The sequence below is a fragment of the Nipponia nippon genome, unplaced genomic scaffold, assembly GCF_047370975.1.
Source record: "Nipponia nippon isolate SJK-2023a ecotype South Korea unplaced genomic scaffold, ASM4737097v1 scaffold_10, whole genome shotgun sequence".
Taxonomy (NCBI): domain Eukaryota; kingdom Metazoa; phylum Chordata; class Aves; order Pelecaniformes; family Threskiornithidae; genus Nipponia; species Nipponia nippon.
Genome location: NW_028262291.1, coordinates 30701937 through 30725774, shown reverse-complemented (window position 1 = coordinate 30725774; position 23838 = coordinate 30701937). Strand labels below are relative to the sequence as shown.

The following is a 23838-nucleotide window of genomic DNA, read 5'->3' as shown; positions in this document are numbered from 1 at the left end:
AAATCTCAAGATTTTTCTAATTTAAAAAAAAAAAAGTCTTTGTCCATATTGACTGCAGGAGCTAAATGTTTAATGTCTTTAGAGAAGAACAGCCCAATACTTCAGGAGTTATTGAGACTTCTGGTAAATGCCAGTACAGTGTGTCACCCTACTGGATTGCTTCTGCATATAAATCTGGTATGCTTTTATTCTTCCTGCCACCTCCCTCCATGCTTGCAGCAACAGGGTGAGGGGAGAATGGCAAGTTGTCTTGGTCCTTTTTTCTCTCCTCATAGGTATTATTTCATGTGGCTTATTCTTTCCTGCCTCTCAGTCTTCAGTATGTCTGGTAATGGGTGTTTTGGTCATTCCGTCAGAGCTTGGGCATAACAAGCTTAAGCACTTGCTGTCAAAGACATGGAAAACGGAAACTCGCTGAAGTACTGCTAACATTAATGAGTTTTGCAAAGGTATCTGAATGCTTAGAGGCTTGAGTTATTTAATCTGAGTTAGATTCTTGCTGGGGAACCTTAGGAGCACTAGAATATTCAGTTGTTGTTACTTCAGATTTTGAAGAGTAAGAATTTATACCCTTAAATATCTTGATTCACAGGGATATCTTTTATGAACTGCTGCGTGAATGGGAGGATAACCATGAAAAAACTGGCTGGGACTTTGAAAGAGTTCTAGGCAGCAAGATCAGGTAGGAGTCTTAAGCAACTTCAGCTAGCTCTTTAATGTAGCTGGTGCAGCATACTAGACTCGGCATCCTAATTTGCATGTTCTTCCTAATGGTCTCTTGCACTAATCTGTGGGGAGCTGTGCTTCTTGGAATATACTGTCTGTGTAAACTTGCTTCTATATTTAAAAGTATCAACTGTTATCTTAAAGAAACAAGCCGTAAGTGGCAAGGGCCTAATTTGATCAGTCTTGGTGTAGCTCTTTCCCTGTTCATAATCACAGAAAGAGCCACTCTCCCAACCTGCATGTTGTGGTCTGAACATTGTCATTGTATACACTTGTGCATGCATTTCATGTTTCCAATGCCCCGCTCCTCTTAAGTGCGAAGCGTGTTATATGTTCAGAAGCTCTTGGCTCTTCTAATTATTTCAGGGGGTTCTAGTGTATTTGCTCTGAAAACAAGACAACTATGGCTCTTTCTATGGAAAGCAAACTGTTTTATTCATACATTGCTTTATCAAAATAGAATATATATAAAGAAACTACTAGGGTTTTGAAAGCAGTTGCCTTGTGGGTTTCTGTGTTAATCTTAACCATCAGCCTACTCAAGTTGGTGACTTTTCACCACAGGAGCAAAACGAGGCTGAGATTTAAACTGAGAAATATTCCTTCTCTTTTTGCATCAGAACTACTGCTATTGCTGTTTTCTTACTTGCGTATGGGTGAACTCTCAACTCACTGCTTTGCACAGGGGAGAGTGGGAGCTGAATGAGTTAATTTTGTTCCTGAATAACAGCATTATTGCAGGAAAGGAAGGGAGTCTTTTTATCTCTAGACCTGTGTTTGCTCTGCAGGTGCTCAGGGAGAATTTTTGTTTCCATGGTCAGCAGATGGGGCTCATTGCTTGGGAAACCTGGTTATAAAGATGTTGCTTTTTGCTGTGGCCTTTGGAGATCGCTTTCTTAAAAGCAGTTATTTTATGCTTTTGGTATAGTTTGAGGTTAAAACACTTTTTTGTACCACAGAGACGCACTCAGCATTTTGTGATGTTTTCCTTCACAGGGCCATGATGGCTCACCTATCTGCAACCTGCAACCACAGCCATTTTGCCAGGCTCTTTCAGAAACAGCTTATCCAGGTAAATGACTTGGTTTTTTCATGAAGATATATATCAAAGCTGATCTGATCCTTCCTTGGCCTGAGAAAACAAACTGCGTCTTGCAAGTTTCTTTGAGATTTTCCTATTGAAACTTTTTTGGGAGAGCCAAGTCTTCAGGATGGGAATTTTCTTCCTTTTCCAGAAACATAAATCAGTGATAAATTACTGATGAGCTCTGTGTAAGTCAAGGATAAGGCACTCTGAGCGCATCATGAGCTGTAAGAGTTCATTCTTCATCGTTATTTACTTTGACCTTCTAATTTTAGAACAGCTATAATTTTTAGACGTTTTAAGGATGTATTTTGACATTTATCAAATGCAGAGGTTCCCAGCTATGTTCATTAGCAACATGAGTGTACTACTTTCAAAGAGTCTCTGGTTCTTCTGTGTAACACTGCAACAGCCTCTTTTTGATATAGTATTGCTGTGATAGTTTGCAGGGGTTTTTTTTGGCCAGTTTCAAGCATCATTTGACTTCACTGTAACTGAAGGAATGAAGAAAGAAAAGATGCTTCTGACTGGAGTATAGCTATTCACTGTGTTCTCTATAAAAGGCTGGCTTATCGGTGGGTTCCTTTTGGATAGCAGAACAGACAGAAGCCTCCCCCCTTGAGTATTAGCCCACACACATTGCCAGGAAGTTGCGAACGTTGAAAATTCCTCTAGTGTCCGGTCTGAATTTGCATCAATGTCCTGTGGGATGTGTGTGTGTTCAGGGAGATTGTGGAAAAGAGGTGAGATAAACTTTGTTGCATCAACAGGATTTAATTAGTCCTAGGTACTGTGTTTCTCCTTTATATCTGTGCCGCCTTAATGAAGACTTCAGGGTTTCACAAGGGTAACCAAAGATTTAAACTGATAACTAGGAATCTTCAACAAATCCAATGTGTCTGACCAGAAAGTGATTTGTGGAATCTTGTGTGAAACTATGATACTTATGCAGAGAAGAACCTAGACTGAGGATTTGTGTTGAGACCTGATGATTTAAGGGTTGGGAAGTGTAACAAGATGTTCTTTTGGGAGGGGAGGGTGCTCAGTTTGGAATAAATGGACCTAGTAATTGTTCGCTTGATATACATAGTTAAATGTTGCTTTTTAGCATGATCTCACTCATTAAAACTATCCTGGCTTAGATGTAGGAGTATGCAGTCATCTTTTGCCTTTACTCAGCATTGGTTAGGTTACCTCTGGAGTACCGTGTCCAGTTTTGGGCTCACCAGTACAAGAAAGATATAGACTTACTAGAGGGAGTCCAGCACAGGGCCACATAAATGATTAAGGGACTGGAGCATTTTTCTTATGAGGAGAAGCTGAGAGAGCTGGGAGTGTTCAGCCTGGAGAAGAGAAGGCTCCAGGTTATCTTAGCACTATGTACAAGTACCTGATGGGAGGGAATGAAGAAGACAGAGTCAGATTCTCTCAGTGAACACTACTGAGAAGGACATGAGGCAATGGACACAAATTGAGAAAAAGGAAATTTCATCTGAACACAAGAAGGCACTTCTTTACTGTGAGGTTGCCCAGAGGGGTTGTGAAGTTCCCGTCTGTGGAGACATTCAAAACCCAATTGGAGATGGTCCTGGACAAGCTGCTGTAGCTGACCCTGATTGAGCAAGAGGGTTGGATTAGATGATCCAAGAGGTCCCTTCCAACCTAAACAGTTCTGCAATTCTGTGATTCTTTGAGTCTTGAGTAGTATCTATGTGTTTGGGGGAGGGGGGCATTAATTTTTTAACTTCATTTAACTCTGGAAACTCCAGGAAAATCTGGTCTGGGAATGTATAGTGAAGTATTGCAGCCCTTGGAGACTGGGCTAAAGATCCTACTGAGTGGTTCATGGAGACCATGCAAGTGATAGGTGTTCTCTCCACACATCCAGATGTAGTCTGCTAGATGTGCCTGAGCTAGATGTGTAGGATTGGAATTCCATCTCTCAAGATCTCTGGCTGTTTATGGCCAAGGTGGGTAGCATGTTTTGGCATGAAGAGAAGAGAATTGTATGTGGGTCATCTGAAAAGGCCATGCTTGGATTACTCCTAAAACAAAGTCTTGTGAGGAAGGGAGAATATGTAGGGTGAGAGATGAAGTGAAATGATGCCTTATTACAAGTTTTCCACCTCACTACTCTTTCTGTCTCCTGAAGATGTGTAAAGGTCCTATTGGTGGTGGCGCAAGCTGGGGAGACACCCCAGACCAGGATGTCCTTAATATGCTGGGTTCTGATAATCTGAGCCGTCTGAAGAGGCTGCAGGAAAGATTTGTCGTTCCTCAGAGCATCAGAGGACCTTGTCCACCCCCTTCGTTCCCAGGGTGCCAGCAGTTCTTCAGGGACTTCATCCTCAGCGCAGGAAGGTTAGCTGCCTGTGGTTACTGTTGCCTTGGTGAAGTGTGGTGGGCAAGTGGGGAACACCAGCATGTTGCTCTTGCGGCCGGGAGTTGTCCGGAGAGCTTGGGGCATGGTGTAACCTAGGCAGAGCATATCAGAAATGTTTTTAAGATTCATAATACCACACTTAATATTCTTGGCTAACACGCACGGTGAACATGTTAATAAGCAGGTTCTGTCTGGAGTATAGAATGTGTTTGTGTGTATGTGTGCTACGTTAGGCTAGACCATATGGTAATAATTATCCTCCTATAAACCCATAATATCTTGTCACAGGCCATCAGCATTTCCCAGCGCCAAGGCGTGCAGTGCTGTGTAGCAAGGGCACTGGACTGGCCAAGCGTTTCTTGTATGGTAGTGCATGAAGCTAAGGAGTTAGAGGATGAAGCCAGGTTCATGATTCTGTTCAATGAGTTTTTCATAATCTACAGCATGGAGGAGTTGTGATCTATGGAAATTTGAATTTTAAGTTCAGTTACTTTACAGCTTCCTGCTTCAGCAGATCCATATTGTTATCCTTATGCTGCGACTTGCTAAATAGTATCTGTTCAAAAAAGTACAAAATAAAAGTGGAAAAGAAGGGGGTCAGCCAGTGCTAGTCTTATCCCTTGCTTGCTTGTCTTCAGTCTATTATGTTGGATGTCTGCTGATGCTTGGTACAACTCATGAGACAAGCTTGAAATTTTGCAGTGTGCTAGTTGAGGTTTTACTGCTGTTTTCAGCCCAGTCTGACTCATCATCATCTTTTGCTGAAGTTACCAGTTCAATCAGCACCTGATGGATAGTCTGTGCCTGAAGATACTCGAACTGGATGGCCTTACTCTGGTGGAGCATGAGCACAGTGATGGGGAAGCAGATATGGATGAACAGGTAAGCTTGTTTTTTGCAAACACATCTGGCAGGAATTTCCCTGAACTGTTCCTGTGCCCAAAGAATTACTGGCTTGATGATTGTGAGTTGCCTTGGAGCTTCCACTGCTGTATTTGCAGGATAAGAGCTTTTTCATGTGGTTTTGCCATAACTCTGCAATTGGTTATGGATGTCTGAGCGCCTTGCCATTTACTTGCACGCTTCAGGGTGCTTCGTAGAACTGTGTCATAAGGGATGATGCACAATAGTTTGAAAAGTGAGAGCCTCTTTTTAGGTTGTTAATACCCTGTGTTAGATCAGTGAAGTAACTGAGTCCCATTGTTGCACTCAGTTGCAATAGCTCTTTGTTACTTTCCCACGTAGAAAGATTTTAGTTAGAAAGAATTTGTAGTCATGCCTGTTCATGCCTGTTCAGATGTTTCTTCACTCATCTATACCTATCAGAGATGTCGTAGCTTATAGTCTTTTAGCAAAGTAGCAGCCAAAGGTTCATGAAAACTTGCAGAGCAGTAATGGTATAAAGGAGGCAACATGAGATCAGCTCTCCGGTGTCTCATTGACTCCGAAGTTGTTAATGTGAAGATGTGATTGAGCAGCTACTTGTTTTAGAAATCTCTTGAATTAATTTCTTCTGACTATAAGTGAAGCAGTGGAGGCAGACACAATTTAAAATGCTTGATAAACATGTATTTTGGAAACTTAGCTTTATTAAAAGCAGTGATGAAGCTATGTGGTCCTTTTACACGAATGCAGTGTTTAGTAGTAGTTTAGTGTAGGCATTGCTTTGCCAATTTAGGGTTGCATTGCACCAGCTTGCTTTTCTTCATTTCAGGATGAAAAGAAGCGTTTCACTGTGGTCCTGTTAAGCCTACGACTCCTTGCCAAGTTCCTGGGGTTTCTTGTTTTCTTACCATATCGCACCGTGGAGCAACCAACTAGAGACTTGCAAGACTCTGCAGTAGCGTTAAGAAACCAAGTAAGAAATCAAACTCTTCTAAGAAATCTAATGTGGCCTTTTGCTTGACAGGGAGGTTTTCTAATCCAAGGAGGGGATTATGAATAGTTACACCCTTTCAAAGTGAGCCAGTGGTTCATGGAATGATGTTATACTGTTCTGTGCCCCTACCTCATATTCTGAGGTTGGGAATAAAGGAAAGAAGAGTTTGTGTAAGCTAGAAAAGAGGGAGCAATTTACTGATGGTGATGTACTCAGTCTTCTGTTATTTCTGCTAATCTGGGGCTGTCATACCAGAACTCTGACCTAGCTAAGACGACTTGTATTTACAGTGTAAAATCCAGGTCCCAGGAATGTTTTTTTGCTAGTTTCGCACCCATCTCCTAGCAGTGTGTCATACTGAATGCAAGGAGGCAGGGGTTAGACCTTGACTCCACTTGAACATAGTCAGGCTTATAGCCTTATTTTTGAAAGTCCCAGTGGGACCTCTGGTTGCCATCATAGTGTGGTTTTTACCTCTGCTCCTGTGCAAAGGAATGTTTTCATTAGCCAGAAAGTCACCTCTTACTTGTACAGAAGATGAAATCCTAGAAAGAAAGGACATGATACAGATAAAGTTTTTCCTTAAGTATCAAAAGGTAACTTCAAGCTGCTGCTTTAACTTCTGTTGTCCATTAAGACCCTGCCTGTACTGGATGTATTGAAGCTTCTGAGACAGTCTATTCGGGATCAACGTTGTATCCTCACTATTCCTTGGATTGTGGAGTACCTTTCCCTTGTGGATCATATTGCTCCTTTCCTTGATTACTACAGGAAAGTATTTTGTCTCTTGCTGCACATATACAGGTAAGACCCTGGGAAAGGATATCTGTTAAGAACTTTTCTGTGAAGGCTTGCTTGCTCAGTTGAGGTGCCTGGTGTTTGAGAATGCATGCTGGCCCTAGTTTGAGTTTCTTATAAAAATACATTTTTTTTTCGTGCAAATCATGAGCACATAAGTCTGCAAAGGGAACACATCCTAAACTCAGATAAATATTTGATTTAAATATGTGGTTTTTCATTAAGTAAACAAAATTCTTTAAATCCCCACTTACTCATTCTACATCTGCAGCTGTGAATTTTAAACCTTGAATTTGAACCTTAAACCTACAAGGTCTCCCATGCCTAAATAATGCTCTAGGAAAATTTGAAGCGCATTCTAGAGAGTTATTTAACACTGGCTTTTCCAGTGTAAACTTAAAACAGCATGTTATTTAGATGCGTACGTACAAAAAAGTAGAGCTTGCTTTCCACTCTTTAGGCAGACAAGTAGGGAATGTATACATGGTGACAAATAGTATAATTAAAAAAAATGAGCGGTTTAGGATTTTTTTTTTTTGGTTAATGAAAATCAGGCTACTGAAATCTAACACTCTCTTGCTGCTTTTGCTACATGGCAGGTTAATGGTCCTTTCTGAAGAGAAGGAGATGAGTTTCCTGAACAAGCTTTTGATCCTTGCAGTTCTGGGTTGGCTTTTTCAGGTAGTCTTCTGTGTGCACGCAACTCTTCCCTGAAGAAAAAGCAGGGCACAGAATTCAATAGAAAATAGTATTGACATGAGTTAAAACACTGCAAAACAGTAGTAGTTTGTTGTTTTGTTGGGTTTTTTTAATACAGTAGCGTGGGGTTTAAAGAATCCTCTGTATTCTAATGGAGAATTATTTTCCTTTAGTGGAATTGTGTGAAGCAACATTTTTTTTTCCAATGGGAATTCTGATTCCTGCTGAAACACATTCTGTACTTCTTCTGCATCCTTGTAAGCAGATTGACAGCTGATTCCTGTTAGAACTGGAAGCTCTTGTCACAAAGATGGAATGCTAGCTGGGAGTCTTTAATTACTGGGGAATTTTTTGTCTGATAAAGTGATGCTGTGTGATGAACTTTTAAAATCCTTTTATGCCTTCAGTTGGAAGCAAAGTAACTGGTTAGCAGGAACCTGTTGGAAAGGTGAAAGATGCTGTATGGGGAGGGTAACGAAGGTGGCTTATGTTATTGTGATCAAACTAAATCTTTAATTTTATGGAAAGGTTTTCCTTCGGGCAGAGACGATCCTTAGTGTTAGGGTTTTTTTGTGGGTGGGAGGTTGGTGAGATTTTACTGTCCTCTTTCTCAGGAATGGTCTAAGTTACTGACTACTGTTTGGGTTGTAACTCCTAGGGTTTCTGTTTCAGGTTCCATCAGTCCCTGAAGAGTTGTTTTTTACCACTGATGTCAGGCAGGAGGGATTGATGATGGATACTGTGACATCTGCTCAGGCTTTGGTGAGTTAGTGCAGCAGCGTGTCCTCTGAATCTGTGGATAAGGGTGGACTTACAACGGCCTCAGGAGTTTAAGATTTTATCAGGAGCTTGGCTTCAGTGCAGCTGCACTGAGCATCTGTAGGCCAGTGGATGTGATGCCCTGGTTTGTCCAAGTGCCTCAATTGCATTGCATCCTGGATTGTAAACTGTGTATGTACAGCTCTGGGGCTTTTGTCAGGCAGTAGCCATCTCGCCTGCTGCAATGGCTTGCAGAATAGGTGCAAAGTTATGCTGGAGGATCAGATGCTGTTTTCCTACTCACTGATTATTGCAGTATGAGGTGAGCTGATAGAACTGTAGCTCTTTGCAGAAATAAGTAATACTAATGGTGAACTCAACAGAAAAAGTAAGATGGGACTATAAGAGCAAGGTTGCTGTCCTTGGAGTCACCTGTTTTCCAGGTGCATGATAAAGGGTAATTAAACTGAAAATAGTATGAGCAAACAGAAAAGGAGGTGAGTTTATGGCATGTGTGATGTTTCAGATAACTCCCAGAAGTGCAAGAGAATACACAGTATTCCTTGAAAAATGAGCAGTATGTTTGCTAAGATATATGTATATAGTGGAAAGTTCTGTTTTGCACTATCTCTTCAGTGGCAGAGAGAAGATGCAGAGATCAACTGACTTTTTTTCTTTTTTTTTTTTTTTTTTCCCAAATGAGTGTAGTATGCACTGCCTGTGTGGATGGGATCTGAAGTTGCTTTTCCTCCCATGCCTCTGGCTGTGCTGTGTGATACCGGGGTGACATTACTTCACAGTGTGGTGTTCCAGTGAGTCTGGGTGAAGACACCTGTGGAGGTGTAATGCATAGCAGATGTGCATCGTTTATTCTCCTCCATGGATAGATTTCTCTTTTATGAGTAGCAGCTGTGGCAACAGTCCTGGTTCCCTTCTGTAACCATCAGGTTTCAGCTGGGCTTTGACTAGCAGCAGTTAGCTACACTAACTAAATGTAGAGCAGCTCATTGTGTGTTACAGGGCTGGACTGAACACTTGGGGTGCAAAGTTCATAATTTTACTGTGGAATTGGAATTTGGTTATTTTTATTGCTTTCATGGAAAGACAGTTCTGAAACCTGCCTGTGACTATGCATATGGTATTTCTGACTTGCTGAAGACTCGTTCGTTCCTGCTGTGTCCTTTCAGCATTTCCTTCCTTTTCTCACCAGGACTCTGTACCCTTGGTGGATCAGCAGTTACTTTATACCTGCTGTCCCTATCTTGGTGAGTATTTTATTTATATTTGCTATATAAATAAAATATATTTGTATATATTTATTTATGGTTTTTATTTTTATTTATATTTGTCCTTTGGTACTGTGAGTCCTCGTATCATCTTTCTTACCCCTCCTCACAACTTCAGATCTCAGTTATGTATGAGTCAACCTTGATAAAAAGCTGTACTGCAGAAGCTCATGCAGCTGTGAATAGTATCTGGTGAAGCTGGGGGAAGGGAGGTTACACAGGATAGTTGATTTACAGAGCTTGAATACAGAGGGACAGGGGAACTCATCCTTCACAAACTGGAAGGAAGCATTATAAGGAGTAAGTGTACAACGCTTCCATCCTGGGTATAGGGAGAGGTGTTTATACTGTGAGGAATGCCTTGATCCTTGAGCATATTTCTGCTGCCAGGCAGAGGGGAAGAATCCTTTTGTGCCCTGGTGCTTTATCAGGCTGTTGTTTGAGATACCTTTTTCCTGACTGCCGTTGGTGAAATCACTCTCTGTAGACAATAGAGTCCCAAATGGTGGGATGGTGCTCTGCTTCTAGGGACTTAGCTGCTAGGAAAACTGTATGTTAAACCTGCATCATGAAAGCTTCTAGGGGTTGAACATGTCTTCAAGCTTTTCCCCTGGTATTTTCTCTGTTGGAATTTTGTGTAACTCTGCTTGCCTTGTTGACCTTGTAGACTTTATAGTTCCTACTTGCCATGCTAAAAAGGGATGCATAGAAATGACTGCTCCCTGATCCTTCTGAACGAGTCCTGTATGCCAGGGAGCTTTTTGGAAGCCTTCTCTTTTATCTTTGGAGCCTTGCCTGCTTTCCTATACCCTGCCAGTTAAATGGGTGGGATGCCCCTCTGCCCTTCTGAAACTTCAGCTTTCACAGAAGCTAAGGGAGTCTGCTCTGGAAACAGGACTGACAACACGAAAGTCTCTCTCTTGAGTTTTGATTTGTTCCTTTGCTTGTGGGGATGATGACTGCTTTTGCACGTTTTTCTGTACAGGTGAGCTGCGGAAACTACTTGCCTCTTTTGTGGCTGGTAGTGGAGCAAAAAATGGTGGCTTTATAAGGAAAATCACTCCAACGGCTGCAGAGTCCTTGGCACCCAAGGCTTCTGTCACACAGCGGAAACTGCAGGTAATGAAATTAGGGAGTCACAAGTGGAAGCAGGGCAGGAGAAATTGCTTGTGTGAGGGTAGGGTACACAGTGGTATCCTAATGCCAGGGAAAGAAAAGAATGGGCCTAGGCAGCGGGGAACGTTGTGTTTGACAGTTGAGTATCCTTACTCCTCATTCTTCTGTTATAGTCACGTGGCTGGGATACCATGTGGGTGTTGAAATCCAGATAACTTCAGTAAACATTCTTGCAATTGGAACAACTAGCCTGTTTCTCTGTCTGCCTCCTCTTTAACACAAAATGTTGGTATTTCTCATACTCTCTTTTGGTTAGATTGTAGCTACGCTTTCCACTGAAAGAACAAACTGTGTAGGAGCCTACAGGATTACCAGCCTGTAATTAAAAGAGAGGATCCTTTCTTTCCAAAAACAAACCCTATGTGGTGACTCACTACTAGTAGGTGCTGTCAGAACTCTCCCATTCTTCTCTCTACTGGGCATTTGCTTTTGTAGTTTCGTAAAACCTGATAATGAGCTTTGGGTTAAATGGTTAGAAGGAAATAGGGAACAAATATTTTACGGGGGTGCTGAATGCTACAGTAGCAGAAATTCTAGTGCCGGCAAATTGTGTGCCTTTTAGCACAATTACGGATGGTAGTTCTGTCCGTTCTTGTGTTGAGGAGAGGAGGATCTGGGTGGAATGCTCTCATCAATTGTAGCACTTTTCTCTTGAACAGGTAGAGTTGGAACAGGCCTTCTTCCACAACCAGCCTCCCTCCCTACGGAGAACAGTTGAATTTGTGGCAGAGAGGGTGGGATCCAACTGTGTTAAACACATCAAGTAAGTGCTGGTGATCTGTTCTGTGACTTAAGAAGTAACTTTACAATAATAAGGCAGAGTTGATCCTTTAAAATTGTGTGTATAGGGGAAGGAAGACTTCCCTCAGAGTATGCTGTATAGCAGGACACCAAGGCTATATAAGGCTATGACAGTGGGGTCCAGCAAGATCTGACTGCCATAATAGGGGGAATTTGTGAATGGATGCAAAAAGGAGGGTTATATGACTGTGGGACACTTGGAATATGAACATAGTGCAGCATTTTGAGACTTTACGTCCCTTTCAGAACATTCTTGCTAATAATAGGAGAATCTCAGGTCAGAAGGGACCTCTGGAGGTCATCTGATCCAAACTCCTGCTCAAAGCAGGGCCAGCTTTCAAGTTAGGTCAGGTTGCTTAGCACCTTTTCCAGCTGAGCTGTGAAAGTCTCTAAGGATGTGGATTCAGCAGCTTCTTAGTACCATGTTCCAGTGCTTAATTTTCCCAGGTTTTTTGAAAAATGCTTCCTTGTATCCTATCAAAATTTCCCTTGTTCCAGCTTGTACATGTTGCCTGTCAACCTTTAGCTGCATACTTCCTGGAAGAGTCTTGTTCTGTCTTTATAACCCTTCCTTCTCCTGTCACCTTCTATTCTCCAGGCTAAGTGAAACCGGCTCCCCCAGTCTCCTTGTAGGTTGTGTGCTCCAGCATCCCAGCTATCTTAGTGATGATTTTTTTTTTTTTCCTCCTGCAGTCACTCAGATTGTCAATGGCTTTCTTGTACTGGGGACCCAAAGCTGGACACAGTCCTCCAGATGCAGCCTCACAGGGGTGCGGGAAGCAGTAACTTCCCTTGACTCACTGGCTGCGTTGTTGCTCATGTCAGCCCAGTATAAGGCTGGCCTTCTTTGGACACTGCTAACTCGTTTAGCTTGTCTCCTGGGAACCCAGATCCTTTTCTGCAGAGCTGCTCCCTAGCCAGCAGACCCCCGCCTGTACAGGTGCACAGTCACCGCCCCATTGTCAGCCCACTTCTTCATCTTGTCACAGTCCTTCTGAATGGCAGCCCTGCCCTCCGGCATATCACTGATGAGCTTGCTGAGTGTTTTCACTGTCCTGTTGTCCAACTTGTTGAAGACATTAAAGAGTATCAGCCCACAAGGAATGCTGGTTGTAGTGGGCTGCTGTGACACCTTTGAACTTCTGTCCGCTATCCGTTGAGAGTATAAGGGTATTGCAGCCAGAAGAGATACCTGTAACCATGTATGTTTCTATTAAAACCTAAAGGCTTTTGACTCTTGAGTCTTAGTACTATTTTGATACCTTCATTGCTGCTTTCTCCCTTACAAAAAGACCAAGGAGATGGTACAGTACTAAACACAGTGTGATTAATTCTTTTTTAGCAGACTGGTTTATTGCATTTGTGCCTGAGAGGGATGGGTGTCCTCCTCCTAAATTGCAGAGAACAGCCGGTTACAGTTAGTGTGCCACTGTTTGTTGTATTGATTTCAGTCTGTCTGATTTTTCTTGGTTTTTTTTACAGGGCAACACTGGTAGCAGAGTTGGTTCAAAGAGCTGAAGTCATGTTGCAGGATAAAGTGAAGGAGGAGGGTGCTAATCATGACAAGCTGCTTGAAGAGGTGTGCGCTCATCTGTATGAGGAAGGGGCCCAGGCACTCATCAAAGGCAGAGAGTAAGGAGGAAAAGTTATTTAAACTTGTGCCTTCCCGTCTCTTCTTATTGTGGAATCTATAAACCTAATTTGGCTTGGCCTGTCATGCTCAGGTTCTGGTAATTATAAACCCTGACCTCTGCTCTTCTTAGGGTGACTGTCTGCTGCGCCTCCAGCCAGTTAATGCCGTATTTGTAGGAAGGAATAAAGGTGCTGTGTGTCCCTCTGCATCCAGCTCCAAACAGACATCCACTGCAGCTATTGTATTTCCCTGCTTTGGAAAACTGAGTATTGCAGCTTGGTGGCTTGTAATTGCTTTTTCCTTGTCTGTTCTTTTGGTCTGACATTTCACTGCAGTCTTCCAACTGGTTTTGACTGTAAGAGAGCGTGTGAAAGTTCCTACGGTAATGAACCTCTCAGTGTCGTCCAAGAACTTTGACTAATCCTGTGGCACATTTTCTTTCTTTTCTCGCAGATTTTGCAAAAAGAAAGGTCCTGAGGCGGTAAGGGTGTTATTGCCAGAAGAGACATCTGCAGCAGTATGTATTTTCAGTAAAACTTACTAAAGGCCTTGACTTTAAGTCTGGACCATTACCATTTTTCCATTGCTGCTTCACTTATCCCTTAATAGCTTAGGACAATGGAATCTATTGATGCCCTCATGTGAGGACTAATAGCTAAGGAAAGTCAGCTCTGCCAGGCTGCCTTGGATATTCTGGCTAAAGTGATACTCTAGCCAATAGCTAACTGTTGAGACTAGAATGGTATATAAATTGCATTCATCTTGCAAGGATAATGCTTTTGTTTTAGCATTAACTTCCCCAAGAGTTGATGGGGTTTGTATGGGGTTCATGAGGTTTGGGAAATCAAAATGGGTCAGCAGCAGTTCCCACAGAGGTGGTGGTGCTCTGTTTAAATGTTGCATGCTAAAATTAAGCCTTTTCCCTCTAAACTTCCTTATGACTTGTCACTGACTATAGTGCTGTGGCTGGTAGTAAACCTCCTATCACTTGTTATCCTCCCTGTAAAGGTTTTAAGTAGCGCAGAAGACATTGCAGTGGAACTGGCTACTGAGAAAGCCTGTGGCTGGCTTTCTGCCAACATTGCAGGTGAGTCTTCTTACCCTGAACTGGGGCTTCATTCCTGTATATTTTTTTCTGAGATCAAGGGATAGAATTTATTCCAGTGTTATAAGGTACTTGGTCCTACTCATTTTTCTTTTAGTGGGAAGCATGCAGTTGCTCTGTCCCTCCTTGTTTAGGAATAAGAGGAATGATTTCTAGCTCCAAGAACCTTCTTTAGGGATTTTTCAACCTTGGCCCATGTAAGTGATTTGTAGTTACGGAGGCTTCTAGGATGGTGAGAATGAATGCTATGGAAAGCTGCTTCTGAAAATGTCATCTAGGCTCAAGTTGTCTCAGCAATTCAAACGTATGATACAGGCAGCTGCTCTCTCAAGCCACCTTATGGTCCACATGTGCAGAGTGCTTCTGAAATCTTCTGTAAGGCAAACACCTCTTGGACTGGGTGTGTTTTCGGCAGGCTGAAGGCAACTGTAGTCCTTTTACTCTGTAGTGGTGCCCTGGCAAGTCTTCAGGATCTCTGAAAACCCGTTGTGCCAAGAATCTGGGGAGGAATATCCAGCACCATTTGCAGCAGCAGAAGTTTAGTGTTTTGGATGCTGGTCAAAACTTATTTTGGTAGAAAGCATATGGCTTTCGTGGGCACAGTGGTTGAACTGGTATGATCACGCTGATTCAGCTTTCTACTTTGGCATTGCTTCCTGGCTTAGCTACTGTGTTCATTAAACCCACTGAAATATTTTGATGAAAATGAGGTGAGTTGCCAGTGGTACCTGGTGGTAGTGGGTGGCTGCCTTTTAGAGCTGTGGGTTAACACACTCTCTGCACCTGTGCCTCTGCCCATTAAATATAATGAGAGCTCGGAGTGAGAAGGGTTTGAAAGTGTAAACTGTCCTTTCCGTATTCGCCACGGCCCTTGGAATGAGAGGCTGATTAGGGTAGTGTTCAGAAACAGTTCTCTGCCTTACTGGAGAGAAAAGCTGAAGTAGACAGAATTTGTTCCCTGTTCTTTGTAGCACTCATCAAAAGAGAAGTGAAGGCAACCTTCAACAGAATGCTGAAGGTCCCAGGACTTCCCTTGCCTGGCGAGGATGCTCTGGAGCTGAGAAGGGACTGCCCTCCAGGTTGTCAGCACTGCGCTCCATTTCCCTCCCAAATTATCAATGAAATTAAGGTACATAGTGTTCACTTCTTGCCTTGCCCTAACTCCCTTTTTATTTTTCACCTTGTTTTTTTTTTTGTTTTGTTTGGGGGGAGAGGGCATTTTTTGTTGTTGCTGTTTTTTAAAAGGAGGTGTACTGGCTCTAAGGAACTGGCTGTGAGGAGTGTTTAGGAAGCACAGTGGAAAAGTGTTATGTTTTCTTCACCCCCCTGCTTGCTGTCTGTGTATAGATCAGAGTTCCCTGGTCAGGAGTACTGTCTCAAATACAGGATTTCTGGTAGCATGGCAGTGGCCTTTTTGATATGAGTAGCATAGAAACCATAGTGTGGTGAGCGTTGTGTACAACTGTATGCTGAAGAGTCAGCATATCAAAATAGCTACTTGTTTGTAGACCTACTCTTTTTATGGAGAGTCTCCTGGTCTCCGTTGAGAGTGAGGGTTTCCTGTTGGTCCTTCCAGTTCTGTATAACTTGGTAGACTGTCCCATCTTATACACCAGGAATTCTACAGTGAATTAAGTGTCAGGTGAATCTGTACGAATGTATTGAAAGATTTTTTGCCAGTCTGCATCTGCACCTTCATTCAGCTATAATTAGGGAGAATCAAAATATCTTAAAAAGAAGGTGATGATATGGACTTAATTTCAGCCTTAGATCCAAGCAATTTTCTGTTCAAGCTGGTTCAAATGACATTTTGGTCTTTTCTCCCAGGTTTTTAAAAGGTCGCTGTTCTTGTTAAAATCATGCAGTTATATAACCTGTGTGAGTAACCCATGAGGAAAAGAAATATTCTAAAAACATCACTTTTTTACCATGATGTATTCTGCCTATTTTTTTTTGCTGCTTCTTGTCTGTTTGAGCAGTAATACTGGATCTCACTGTCATCTCATTCCCAGCAATTGTATAAGAATAAGTACACATCCTTTAATGCTTTCTTGCTTGAGATAAAATAAAAAGAGGAGGGTAAGGTATGTGAGAAAACCAGGGGCTTTTTCTGTAAAGTGTTGCTTTTTGAAGGTATTTTTCTATGACATCTTGAGATACAGCTTTTAAAATATTTTTTTATTCTTTTGATTTTCAGCCCGGGTTTCTGATACTGGGTGGTAAATCGCTGGCGTTGGAAAGTGCTACCATGCGTAAAATTCGCTAAACCAGTTTCCATGCCATAACCCTATTAGTGCTCTTCATACTCAGCTTTTATTGACACTGAAGCTACCTTGACAATATAAGAGGACTCTGGATTTCTGTAGCACTTCTACCCTGAACTTGCTGGCTGCGCTACCAGATTTATTGAGAGCTTTCAGAGCTGTTACTTTTAAGAACGATGAACAGGTTGCCCTCATGGACTTTGACTTCATAATATTAGTGAGAACTATGGTAGAAAATCAGACCTAGGTAAGGTTGTGAAAAATTCAGCTTTAATCTATCTTACGAAATGAGGAGGATACTAGCTTAATTTTTTTTTTATTTTATGAGGACCTGAGGACTATCTATGAACTGCTCTGTCATAGGTCCAAAGATCTGTTTGTAGAGGTGCAGGACACTAATAGGTGAATTACTGCTGTCTTTTTCGTCAAGGATGTGCTCTGTGTTGCTGTGGGCCCACGGGATGAGGATGAAGTGATTGACTATGTCTGGCTGGAGTGCTTGCTAGGAAGATTGAGTCAGACGCTTCGATGCAGAAAGGTAGAAGTAAAAAACCCACCGAAAAACCCTGGGACCGCTTTGAGCTGTCTTCGTACCTGTAAACTTGTTAGCTTGCCTTGCCTCACAGTTGAGTTCAGTTGAATGTTTCTTGTCTGAGCTCAGATGTGACAAAGTTGCACTGCATTTTTTTAATACTGTGTTAGATCTGCTTGTTACTTAAAATTAGCCTTTGTGGATCCCCTTTTCATATAGATGTTTTCTTGTCTTTCAGTCTTTAATGGTCTTCTGATTCCAGCTCTGTGCTTCTTGCTGTATATTGCCTGCTCTTCTCTGATATTTTTATCCCTTGCGAAGCCCTGTTTTGTCCAGTCTGCAGTATGGGGACAAAGATACAACTTTTTTTGTGTGTTTTCCAGTTCATGTGTCCCACATCAGAACAGCAGCTGGCAAAGTGCACAGTTGAGTTGGCTTCTTTGCTGGGTAAGTCAGTCATGATAAGCTATTTAAGACTGAAATCTGTTATTACAGTTCTCTTAAATGCTTGGGGTCAGAGACTTCACTATTTAGAGCTCATGGATGTTTGGTTCTCTTTGGTGTCATTGAGTCTGCAGATTTTTTTTCTGTCAATTTGGGTGACAATTTTCTGTCAACTTTCTGTCTTACTCCATTCCACCTTCTGCAAAACAGCATTATACTGTGACTAACCATCCTTCAGATCTGGTGTTCTATTCGCATCTCCATTTTTTTTTAATTTATTGATGCCTTCATTAAAATATGTGATACAATTTGCAGTATTTCTGCCTGTGAAAAGTTGCAGCTGAGTTGTTTTTTTTTTTTTTTTTCCCTAAAAGTAAGGGCCTGTTCCCTGAAATTATATTTTTATGGCTCTTTTTGGAGAGAATGAAAGTGACTTGTTTCCTGTGTATTGTGACTTCTGTGAGTGTTTTTGGTTGTGGGTTGTTCCCCCCCCCCCCCCCGCTCTAATGTGTTAAATACAATGTTTTTCTCAGCAGGAGCTAGTGATCTGGATGCAGGTGTTTTCTCCCTGGGCAACCTTCTAATCTCCTGGTTTTAGAACCTTCTTCAGATGTTTTGTACATGGCTTATTCTTTCAGAAAGCTGTTCAGTTCTGAATATTGTGAAATTTCATTGTGGAGGGCAGCAGTGTAAATCTGCCCCATTCCATTCGACTGTACCAAGGAAGATCTGGTATCTTCTCTCTGTGTGTGTTTAGCTGCAGTTAAACACTGTTCAGCTTTGCTTTCACTTGTATGAAGCTATGCAACTTTGCCTATAGTCAAAACTATAAACAACTATTTAATCTGTTTATGGATTTAAATGTTGTTGTACTGTGTTACTCTCCTCTTCTTTGGAGTAACACCTAGGTCCTCTTTTATTAAACATTAGGCTAACTTTTATTTAATCAGTTGTCTTTCAAGACTTGGGGCTATATTCCAACCGAATGGTATTCTTCATCTGAGTAGTATAAATCTCTTCCTATGTAATATTTGTTTGTACAGTTTCAAAGCTCATAATTTTGCCTGTTTCTAAACTCCAGTCCTCTTAGGTTCACTGGTTTACAGTTACGAAGTGTTTTTACTTCTGTGGTTGTTTAGATACCAGCTATGCAAATTGTGCTGTTGGACCAAGATGATGACTGTAAAAGGAAAATAATGCAGCTATAGAGGATTCTCCTTTCTTCCTGTTCTTACAGTTTCAGATCGCGTTCCTCTGAGTCTCAGGATCAAGTCCCCAGAGAAGAGCTCTGAGAGGCTGCGTGTAAAGAACAATCCCACCTATGGCCTTCTAAAACTGCTGCTTTCTGTCTGGAAGGAGGACTTCGGGACACCTGTTCCTGTGCAGCTGATCTTCAGCAAGAAGAACATCGGTTATCTTGCAGAAGTTAAGCACCGAGAGGTAAAGCTTATTCCCGTCTCTGGAGCTGCCAGTTATCCACTCTGGTCTCATGTACTCATGTAGGAGTTCTGCCTGCCCGCAGTGTGAACTGATTGCTTGCGTGAAGGAGGCCAGCAGGATTTGCTTTGCTGTTAGCTGGCGTTGTTTCTGCAGGGGTAGAGAAAAAGGGGACTACATCCTACTCGTCAGTGTTGGATACCTCTCTGGGGGGCTGTGTCAGGAAGGCACAGTTTAATTTAGGAACAAATGGCAAAATGGCCCATCTGGCTTGGGAGATTGAGAGGACTGAACACACGTGATTTTGTAATAGGTTGCATTTGTGTGTCTTGTATCAGCTTTCATTTTTGCATGCATATTGGTGTTATCTTACAAGATCCCCGACTATGAACCCTATTTAGTTGCAGGTTAAAGCCAGCTTATTTCGGAAGGTAAGAAAAGAATGTTTCAAGCTGTTCTTGAACACACAGGAATTAAATGCTTGGTGTGTTTGGAAGCTGAGGATTAGAAATTTTGAGACTTTATGGTAGGATACAATGTATGAACTAAAGGAATTTTGTTCACTCATTTTGGATGTTGCTCTTTGGTGTCCTTCATTTGCACACCTGGCTTTCTCCTTTCGCTCCTTCTCTCCGCATTCTGATCCAAGAAGAAAAACATGAGTTGTATAGGGATAAAGAAACGAACACAAAATCCATTTCTTCAAGTTGCTGATATTTTTTTCTCTTTTGCAGTGGGATTTGTTTCTTTTCGTGCTTCATGGTCTCGTAGAACATGAACTAATGAGAACTAGTGAAATAGAGAGTTGCTTGCATAGCCTTGAAGAGCACCCTTGGCCCTCAGTAAGTAATTAGATGTGTGTGAGCAATAAGTGAAATAAAAAAAATAAAGCTACATAAACAGTAAATCCTTGTAGTTCTATTTCGTGTAGATGAAGCCCATAACCTTCCCTATCGATAGTTCCCGCTTAATGCAGCGGAAGGACTGACGTCCAACAAGCTTGTTACTGTTACTAGTGTTTGGCTGAAATCTGTACTTGTGTGAATCCCAGGATTTCCCATGCAGTGGAAACATTTCCCAGAAAATGGTAAACCAGTTTGGAGACCATCTGCTCAGTTACCAGCTCTCAGTTCTAGCCTGAATGTGTTTGCCGTGCTCCAGCTGGGAATGACGTGTTGGGAAGGGTCCTAACTGACCAGACTTGCATTTAAACCTCTCTGCCTCCTACCACCAGAATGTGCGAGGAGTCAGCTATTCTAGCCCAAGTCAAAATGTAGGAAACCACCCCAGTCCCCTGCTAAAAAGTGGACAGTATTTCAAGGCTGGTGAGCGCTTGCATGTTGGAGACGTTTAACCATTTACACTGGTAGCGATCTTTTCTGAGAAGGGTGTGGGGGTTAGAGGGGAGACCGAACATGTCGACCTCCAGGCATTCATCCTTACAATCAATGTTGTAGCTTGTCTAGGTTTCTGCACTGGAAAACCATCAACAACGTATTTCACCTTGTAAAGTTCTTTACTAGAAAAATTAAGTAAGCCTCTTTGTTGACATTTGGTTAATAAGGGTTCTCTGGTTTGTGTCTGTTTGTTACAGGATTTCTTAAAAGAACTGGAAATGCTGTCCAGAGTATTTGTATCAGAACATCGTATAGAAGAGCCCAGGACTAACCCTTATGAGCTGACCAGGCAACCTCTAGGTACCGTGACAGCACAAAGTTAGTGGAGGTGGACTCGCTGTGGACAAAAATTACTAATGAAGATGCAAATGTAATTTTTCGTGTTTCTGAATGCATTGTGAGCTCTTTGCTGGGAGCATACTGCAGATAAGAGGTCACTTTGTGCAAAACCTGCACTGGTCTTTCTGTTAATGGACATTTTGCCGCGGTGACTATGCTGAAGGATTTACATCAGCAAGTGGATCTCCAAGTCAAAAGTCCTTTAAGCACCTTGATCGTGGCTCAGAGCAGCCGTTTTTTAGACTCAGACGCTTTTTGTATTTGCGCAGCAACAGGCTGTGACCAAACCCAGGAATCGATTCAAGGCGACAAGTTACTTTGTGGTCTGAGAGGTGGTTTCCTGGTGGCTGTCTCTTCTCTTACCTTAATGTGATTTCTCATGCTGTCTTTTAACAAAGGCTGTACTGTCAGGGGAGGGAAAAGGTGAACCTGTATGACACGGAGATGAGCCTATATTTATTTTTCATTGTAAGACCAATTTTGAAGGTTTGGTTTTAATTTTTTTAAGACTCATTTTAAAAGTTAAACCATATTAAATATATACACCAGACATTGATGGCATTATTCTTAAAGGATGTAAATGCTTAAGTGTTTTTTCCATCTCTTGTTGGAAACAGAACTTGCAATTTCCTAGGGTTTTTAACAGAAATAAGGGAGAAAATACCTGTTTATATTTTTTACTGAGGACAGATGACAGTATTTTTTAAGACACTTTTATAGTATGTGAACATAAATGGCATCTGGCTGCTATTCACTGTTTTTTAGGGTCCTTCTTGCCTTGAGTTTGGGTTTTAGCAGACAGGATGTGCTGCAGCAAGAACACTACCGCCTGGAAGAACAGACAAAAAAAGTAGTGACAAAGCACCATGACCTCCTCTGGAGAGCTGGGTTTGAAAGGAATCCTTCTCGTGGAGGACAGTGGGAGTTTTCTCATCACCACGGGTGTGACCTCCCATTCACCACCCCAAGTATTTCCTTAAACTGGGGTTTGGGGTAGGGACTGCTGGTGGGTAGCAGACTATGATTAGGTGTCATTAGCTGTCTCATGGGATTCCCCCCGCCCCCCCCCCCCCCGGCCCCTAGCAGTGAGGATATCATTTCCTTTTGTCTAGGAGTGTCCTATTTGTGCGGGTTTTTCCAGAAAGCAAATACTGTGTTATGTAAGAAAGAACAGCATCTGGACAAAGTGAAACCCGGGGCTTTTTTAGCTTGCTAATGAACTTACCTCTTCCTTGTATCAGGTGAGAAAAGGTAACATCTTGGAGTTGGTGATTTAAGAAAAAACAGAAACAGGACTAATTAGGTAGAACGGTGGCTTCTGTTAAAATATACAATGTGATACAGAGAGAGAAACCATAGAGGCACATCAGTGTCTGAACTGTACTGAGATTGTTCTTGACTTGGTTACTAAGCACTGTATTGAAAGATCCGGCATGTTCCATCTGCATGCCTCGCTGTAGGGGTTTTCTGACGTGACTGAACCAGAGGGTCGTAGCAGTTGGCGTGCCGTGTACGCAGCAAGGGCATGGTAATACGGATTGAAAGAGCAAGTACACCGTATCATACCATGCCTGTTCCCTGAGGCTATGATGTGACACTCTGCTGCAGATCTCATTTGAAGTTGTTGTTTGTCATAATAAACATGATAAAATGTCCTGGTTTGTGTTCAAGCTGTTGATACATAACCTCTTTGTACTGGGGCAAAGTACAGAAAAGGTGCCTTGCCACAAAGCATGGGGCAGAGAAAGTACAGTACTATCTCCTGTCCGGCCTGCTGCTGCTTTGCTTATCGTGAAATAGAACCTTATTTTGTTACATAAGGGGGCGGAGGTGGTGGAAGGGGGAAGAAGCTGGAATCCACAATGGTAAAAAAAGGTGCTCTGAGCTCTGGAACTGACTTTCTTTGGGTATTGTAGAACTGTTTGCATAGATGCCATGGCCACAGCTGTTTTATGAACTCAACAGACCTGAATTATCCTTCCCTAATACAACGTGCTTGGAAATTTTTATTTAAAAGGTGACCAAGCCCCGGGAGCAGTATACTACGTCCAGAGAGCACAGCTGTGGCCTGTGGGGCAGAAGGCAGGCAGTTCTTCAGTGGGAACCAGCAGGTAAGAAACAAACCCGCACCTCTCTTTCCATGCTCTTATGTCTTACTGCAGTTACTCTGGTTCCTGGGCATCCCATGCTACCCAGCCTTGGCTGCTCTGTAAAGCCAGACACCTGACTTTTTGTCACTAAACCTTAGAAAAATTGTATAGCATGCTGGTTTCTGCCTCGGCATAGCCAGCAGTGGGACCACTCGTGAGGGTGCGTGACTCTCTGCGGTCCTGCTGGGCTGGTAGACTCCTCTCGTGTGAGTGCTTCAAGCGTTCCTGTTCCCTGTGCGCTGCCTCCAGCTGTAGTGCGAGTGGTGCTGGACGGAGGAGAGCAGGAGGGAGAAGAGAGCTCACAGCAAGCTAGGTCAGAGCGTGTGGCCTTACCTTCTGTCAGTCCTTCCTGCTGCAAACTCGCAGCTCTCAAAGGAAAATGAGGAAAACCAGCATTATATTAACTTCCTTCTGGATGTTCAGGTCAGAGGAGCTGTGTAACTGGACTCGGGAAGAAGCTTCAGCCAGTGCCTCATTTCAAACCAAACCAAACCTTTCCTTGGACAAGGCACCGCGTCACAGAAACCAAATTTAAGCAGTGACTGGCTTCTTGACTCCTGTGCCACAAATTCATATTCCATGCACCTTCCTCAGCAGGTTAAGTAGGAGCCTTACATCTTTTATCCCAAGCTAGCCTTGACGTTATTTCTCCATGCAGCATAGTTCCATAGATGGGTATCTTAGCTAAAGCAAAATAACGTGGGGCATGTATTCTTGTGTAGAAAATACCATTTATTGTGGATATGAAAATAGCAATCTTGATTAAGAGCAGAGATGCAACAGTAGGTGGTACAATACGATTGGTTTGATCATCTACTGCTCAGCAGTAACTCACAGGAAGTTGGGGTTTGCCCGTTGTAGATTAACAAATTAGGTATCTGTCTGCTGGGTTTTTATTTCTTCCTTCCAAACAAACCAATGCCGTACATTAACAGGTACCATAAAA

At 42.4% G+C, this 23838-nt stretch overlaps 1 protein-coding gene across 12 annotated transcripts in view; it reads left to right on the top strand.

Moving 5' to 3' along the window:
• Window positions 1-23838, top strand: part of CDAN1 (codanin 1) — a 37743-nt gene that overhangs the window by 11361 nt on the left and 2544 nt on the right. For 2 of the 12 annotated variants that reach the window (XR_015701961.1, XR_015701960.1), the window contains exons 9-30: window positions 593-682; window positions 1723-1798; window positions 3963-4171; window positions 4961-5075; window positions 5908-6051; window positions 6710-6876; window positions 7470-7551; window positions 8242-8331; window positions 9539-9593; window positions 10600-10733; window positions 11450-11553; window positions 13074-13223; window positions 13678-13741; window positions 14233-14311; window positions 15301-15458; window positions 17024-17131; window positions 17509-17572; window positions 18807-19009; window positions 19741-19848; window positions 20601-20703; window positions 22760-22853; window positions 22991-23489. Coding sequence is in view for 4 of the 12 variants with exons in the window: in XM_087746330.1 (XP_087602456.1) it covers window positions 593-682; window positions 1723-1798; window positions 3963-4171; window positions 4961-5075; window positions 5908-6051; window positions 6710-6876; window positions 7470-7551; window positions 8242-8331; window positions 9539-9593; window positions 10600-10733; window positions 11450-11553; window positions 13074-13223; window positions 13678-13741; window positions 14233-14311; window positions 15301-15458; window positions 17024-17131; window positions 17509-17572; window positions 18807-19009; window positions 19741-19848; window positions 20601-20726 (2326 nt within the window). In the remaining 8 variants the exon portion in view is untranslated. Of the gene's footprint in view, window positions 1-592; window positions 683-1722; window positions 1799-3962; window positions 4172-4960; window positions 5076-5907; window positions 6052-6709; window positions 6877-7469; window positions 7552-8241; window positions 8332-9538; window positions 9594-10599; window positions 10734-11449; window positions 11554-13073; window positions 13224-13677; window positions 13742-14232; window positions 14312-15300; window positions 15459-17023; window positions 17132-17508; window positions 17573-18806; window positions 19010-19740; window positions 19849-20600; window positions 21799-21854; window positions 22398-22759; window positions 22854-22990; window positions 23490-23838 lie in introns of those variants that run through there. The other 10 variants (XR_015701959.1, XR_015701958.1, XR_015701963.1 and 7 more) reach the window with 9 other exon arrangements.